This window comes from Propithecus coquereli, unplaced genomic scaffold (assembly GCF_000956105.1).
Source record: "Propithecus coquereli isolate 6110/MARCELLA unplaced genomic scaffold, Pcoq_1.0 Scaffold127, whole genome shotgun sequence".
NCBI classification, from domain to species: domain Eukaryota; kingdom Metazoa; phylum Chordata; class Mammalia; order Primates; family Indriidae; genus Propithecus; species Propithecus coquereli.
The window spans coordinates 4,648,522-4,653,424 of NW_012136858.1; the positions used below are offsets into that span (position 1 = coordinate 4,648,522).

The following is a 4,903-nucleotide window of genomic DNA, read 5'->3' on the forward strand; positions in this document are numbered from 1 at the left end:
GAAATGTAATTTTAAAATAAAAATTGGGTCTGCAAAAATTAGCATAAAGATATAATAAGCTGGAGGATGTCATCTTAGGTTCCGCATGTTCCCTGTCCTGCAAGAGGAAGAGAGTAAGTGAACGCTCTAATGGGCTTCTGTATTCTATTACAAACAGCGAGGTGAGTGTATCTGACTTGCTTTCTTTTGTCTATAAATGTGGCTCCCCTGTGAAGCTGTTAAGTAAAAGAGCACTAATGAAATCAACACTTTTATTCCTTGACTTTTTAGTTATTCATAGGAGAAGTATTCCCTTGCCCTTGATCCTTCCTTACGTGTATCCATCAATTAATGACCTCAACATAGAAATTGATCTTCCACTATTTTTGAATTTCAAAAGGCAGACATTGTATTAAACTGCATAGAAGAAAACATACATTTCAAAGAACAAAAAACACCATATGCTTAAGTTTCTATGGAGTTTGAGAACAAATTTTGTGAAAATATTTAAAATATTATAGAAAACAAAGGTTTACTATTTGTGGGATTTAAATAAAAATGTTTGAGGTGGGACAGGAGAAAGATGAGAGGAATAACTCTTGTATGTTAAGCAGTATTCTAAATCAATGACACAAGGTCTCCAAGTAGGTATTTGTATTTTCTGCACCATGGGGTATCTCTGTGGGCCTGGATCTGATAAAGGTTTGCTAAGCTTCTGGTAAAAAATACTATTATTCAAAGTGTAAAAAAAAAAAAAAAATACAGTAAAAATTCCAGGCACTAAGGGGACATGATTTATAGACAACCATAAAGAGTTATTAATTTTTAAACTCTTACCTATCAATAAAACTCTTAATAGGAAAGAAAGAAGAAGAAATCTTTTGGTTAACATAATAAATCAAATGTAGGCATTTAAAGCACAGTACAGGCATGGATTCAGGAGGAAATGACAAACCTTTAAAGGTCTTTAATAACTGGAATGTGTTATTGTTCAATTTAACTACAAAGCCCACTGCAGGTAAAAAAAAAAAAAAAATCATGTAACAGAAAGGAAAATGATGAAGTGCTCTTGTGGCTTTAGCTGGAGAAGTAAAGCATTATTTTGGCAAGTGCTCTTCCTCATACATAGGCAGAACCTCTTTAGTCTGATCCTCTGGTATGTCACCAACATGTCTGACATCGTATCTGTGTTTCCTTTGTGAGGACCAGAAACAGCAGACATAACAACTGGGGCAATGAAAAGGAAACACATCCCTGGAGATTACTTGGACAGGAAGAGCTTTATTAATGAACTTCAGGAAGGACTGAAGATGGAGAAGCAATATATCCAAAGGACTAAATGAAATAAAATAGATAGGCGTTCATATTGGGTAAAAGCCAAGAAAATGAGCTCAAAGATGTAAATGGAAAAAGCACACACAAACTCAGAGAAATACATGTGCTTTTCTCCACATCAGAAAAGGAGTAAAAAAGTATATTCTCATATTTTTCAAGTCTAAATGCTTTACAATTATTACAATGAAAAATTCTGCAGTACATATTAACTGACAGAAAACTAAGAAATTTCTCTCTGGGTTGAATCTGTTACCCCACATGTTAATTCTAAGAAGATTCTATACCTGGAGAAATGCTGTCCCAAGTCAACTAAAATAGTAATAAAAAAAAAATACTTGGGTTTAGAAATGAAAAGAACACCAAAGTAAAAGCAACACTGTCAATTAAGTTTTGGTACCTTGTTTTAAGAAACATGTTTTTAAACCTCTGGGAGGTTTAAACTGCATAGTACTGCCAAAAAACGAAGTGTTTTGTAATATTGTCTCTTGCCAACTTACTTCAAAGAGATGCTGTAAAGGATTGGACTGGAGTTTTTCTTCATAGCCAAACAGTTGGAAGCCAGTTCCCAGAAGACCTAACATGATAATCCATAAATGAAAAATTATAAAATGGAACAGTAAGAGAACAGGCATTGCAGGGAGTAGGTATAGTTCTATAAAGAGATGAACCTCTCAAAATTATGTATCCTGAGAACTATTGCAAAACACACATTCTTGCCCTGTTACCATATAAACTGACACAAGTCAAATTCAATATATTGAATCATAAATTTCAATATATTGAAATTAAGTTCACAGAAACCAATAGGTTATAAGATCATCAAAGGCAGGGGCTAGGAATAATTTGTCTCTGTACCAATAGTGTCTAACACCTGCCCTGCAGACATTAATAAAGCAAACATTTATTAAGCAGCTAGTCTGTGAAAGGACATTGTGATGCTAGGCACCTGACACTCAAAATATGTGAAAACAAACTGATAGGAAGTGATTTTAAACTTTCTTTTTAAACCTGTAGGTGTTAAAATAAAACGAAGGTAATCATAGGCTTGGTGTTATAATAATAGCACTTAAACAAATAGCTAAAGGAAAACAAAAAAAGATAAAACTCAAAACATCCCTGATTACTTCTCCTATTCAAGGTAACCAAGCAACAAAATTCTTTAACTTGGTCATGTATACTTTTTCAGTCTTTGATGATATGCTAGAATTCAGGGGTAATGTTAATTTGAACCTTTTTTTTTTTAAACACTAATTGAAATTTGTAAAGTAGAAATGAAAATTCCTAGTATGGACTATGAATATGTATATTTTGCTAAAAGGTGATCGTATTTCAGTTTGAAAGGCTATATGCAGCCTGAGCCAAGAGAAATAATAAGTAGTTTTATTATTTTAAAAACCAATCCATTTCTACAACTGTATCAATTACCAAGCCTCAGATCTAAAGGGCCTTGCTGATGTTCATTTTTCTATACAAGGCTTAGCAGAAAGTGGAATGCTACTGAACATAGGAATATATAATACTTTGGAACATAGGAATAAGAAGATCACCTATAGCTCTATGTACTTTCAAGCAAGAGCAAATGTGATTATGATTCAGGGTCTTGTGAGCAGAGCATGGAAAGATGCCCAGAGTGTTCCAAAAAACAAAAATGGGAAAAGGCCAATTCCATTTAACATTCATTCTAATACACTCTCAAAAACTACTTCTGTGCTTAGGAACTGTCTGCCAACTTTCAAATGGGGAGAGCTGAAAGCAAAATTACAATTCTTCAGCAATGATGGTTGTAACAGAAATGTTGACAAATCATTAACCACAGTAAGTTCTTTAGAGAAAAACCACTATAATAAAATCCTGCAGCTAATGTTTAATGAATACCATAACCATGCATTTGCTAATGCCTGTGAAATGTCTAAATTGGTCAAACTAATAATAAAAAGCGGCTGCTATCTATTTAGTCTACTGAGCCTAGGGCCTAAACCTCTGACTACCAGCTGTTGTGAACTGCAGGTGAATTCTTAAAATGCAGGGCATGTTTTCTAATTCCTCCACAGGGAATAGTGAGGGTACTGTTAGCAGGTTCAAAGTCTACTCTTTTTAGAGTCTGAAAAAGATTTTTACTAACTAAAAGGATAATATTCATAAGAGAAGGTGATGATAAATCTCCTATGGAAAGAAATCCTTCAAATAAATGGGCCTTTCTTTTGGAATCTATAATTTCATTTGACCGGACATGGAACATAGTATTAATAGTATCAGCGAATTTTATAATTGGCAAGGCACATTGCATACTTTATAGAAGACTGATAATATTACCTAGCCTTTCTTTTGGATTAGCATTGTAAAACACCTCCCAGGACAGATTCATTCATCATTCTGAGTGCCAAGCATTGTAGATACAAAAATAATTAAGACACAGTCCATGCCTTCAAGAAACATATCATCTAGCAGGGGAAAGCAGCACATAAATAATACGGCAAGGCAGAAGCCTACGTGAGTAGAGCTGGTTACCAGGAACTGCATGATGTGAGAAGGTGGGCAAGGGTGTGTCTGTGTGTCAGAGAACTTTACGGAAGTCACAATAGGGCTGGATCTTGAAATACACATGGTAGTCACAGAGATTTTTTTAAAGTTTGTTATTTCACATGCTATCAGTCCTTCACTACTGTAACCACTTCATTTATCTTGCCCTCCCACACCTTGATTACTGGTTTACATGAGTTAGGAATGGGTCTGAGTAAACTCATGATATCAGAGAGAATTTGTGGCACTCAATCCTTTGGGCCTCACTCCTCTCTCCCCCTTTTGGACCTCGCCCTCCCCCACCATACAGTTAAAAAAGAAACCAAAATATCTCCTTTTGTTTTTCCATTGGACCATCGGCTCATGGTATGATAATGGATCCCACTTCATGTAGGATGGCCGAGGGAGGCTGTACCTCACTAGATTTAGAAATGGTAGGGCTATGGTTAAGAAGGGCATATATAGTTAGACTTAACTTCTTCCCTGTATACTCAGTTCTACGTGTAACTGATAAAAGTAAGCTAGTTTTCTTTAGGAAAACCGCAAAAGCCTCTGTCCCTCTCTATATATGTATTTTGTGTGTGTGTGTGTGTGTGTGTGTATACACACACACACACACACACACACACACACATATATACATATATATCAGGTTTTCCTCTGAATGAGTGAAGTTTCCTTCCCCAAAACTTGTGTGGTGAGAATTACACAAATAAGAGATTTTACAAAAAAAAAGCCATTAGGAAAAAAATAGGTAGGATGCACTACTTTATCCAATGGGATTCTGCCTATATTCTGTCCAGATGATCAGGTGGTGTATGAAAAATATTAAACTTTACAATGAAATGAAAAATGAAATCTCAAACATACTTACCAAACTGCATACCCCAATCTCCAAGGTAATTTATTCTTGTTACTTGATGTCCTAAAGCTTCTTTGAGATTTGCTATAAAATTTCCTAGTAATTAATAAAATACACAGTTTCTCATTCTTGTTATCCATTTTGGCATAAGAACCACGTGTTTCTCTATTATCAAAGCATAGCACAAAAAATTTTTTTGCAAAGCTT

At 34.9% G+C, this 4,903-nt stretch overlaps 1 protein-coding gene across 1 annotated transcript in view; it reads right to left on the reverse strand.

Moving 5' to 3' along the window:
- RARS2 (arginyl-tRNA synthetase 2, mitochondrial) overlaps positions 1–4,903 on the reverse strand; it is a 75,949-nt gene that overhangs the window by 26,798 nt on the left and 44,248 nt on the right. The window contains exons 7-8 of the mRNA XM_012638225.1: positions 4,709–4,792; positions 1,812–1,888 (exon numbers count right to left, since the gene is read on the reverse strand). Coding sequence (XP_012493679.1) covers positions 1,812–1,888; positions 4,709–4,792 — 161 coding nt within the window. The remainder of the gene's footprint in view (positions 1–1,811; positions 1,889–4,708; positions 4,793–4,903) is intronic.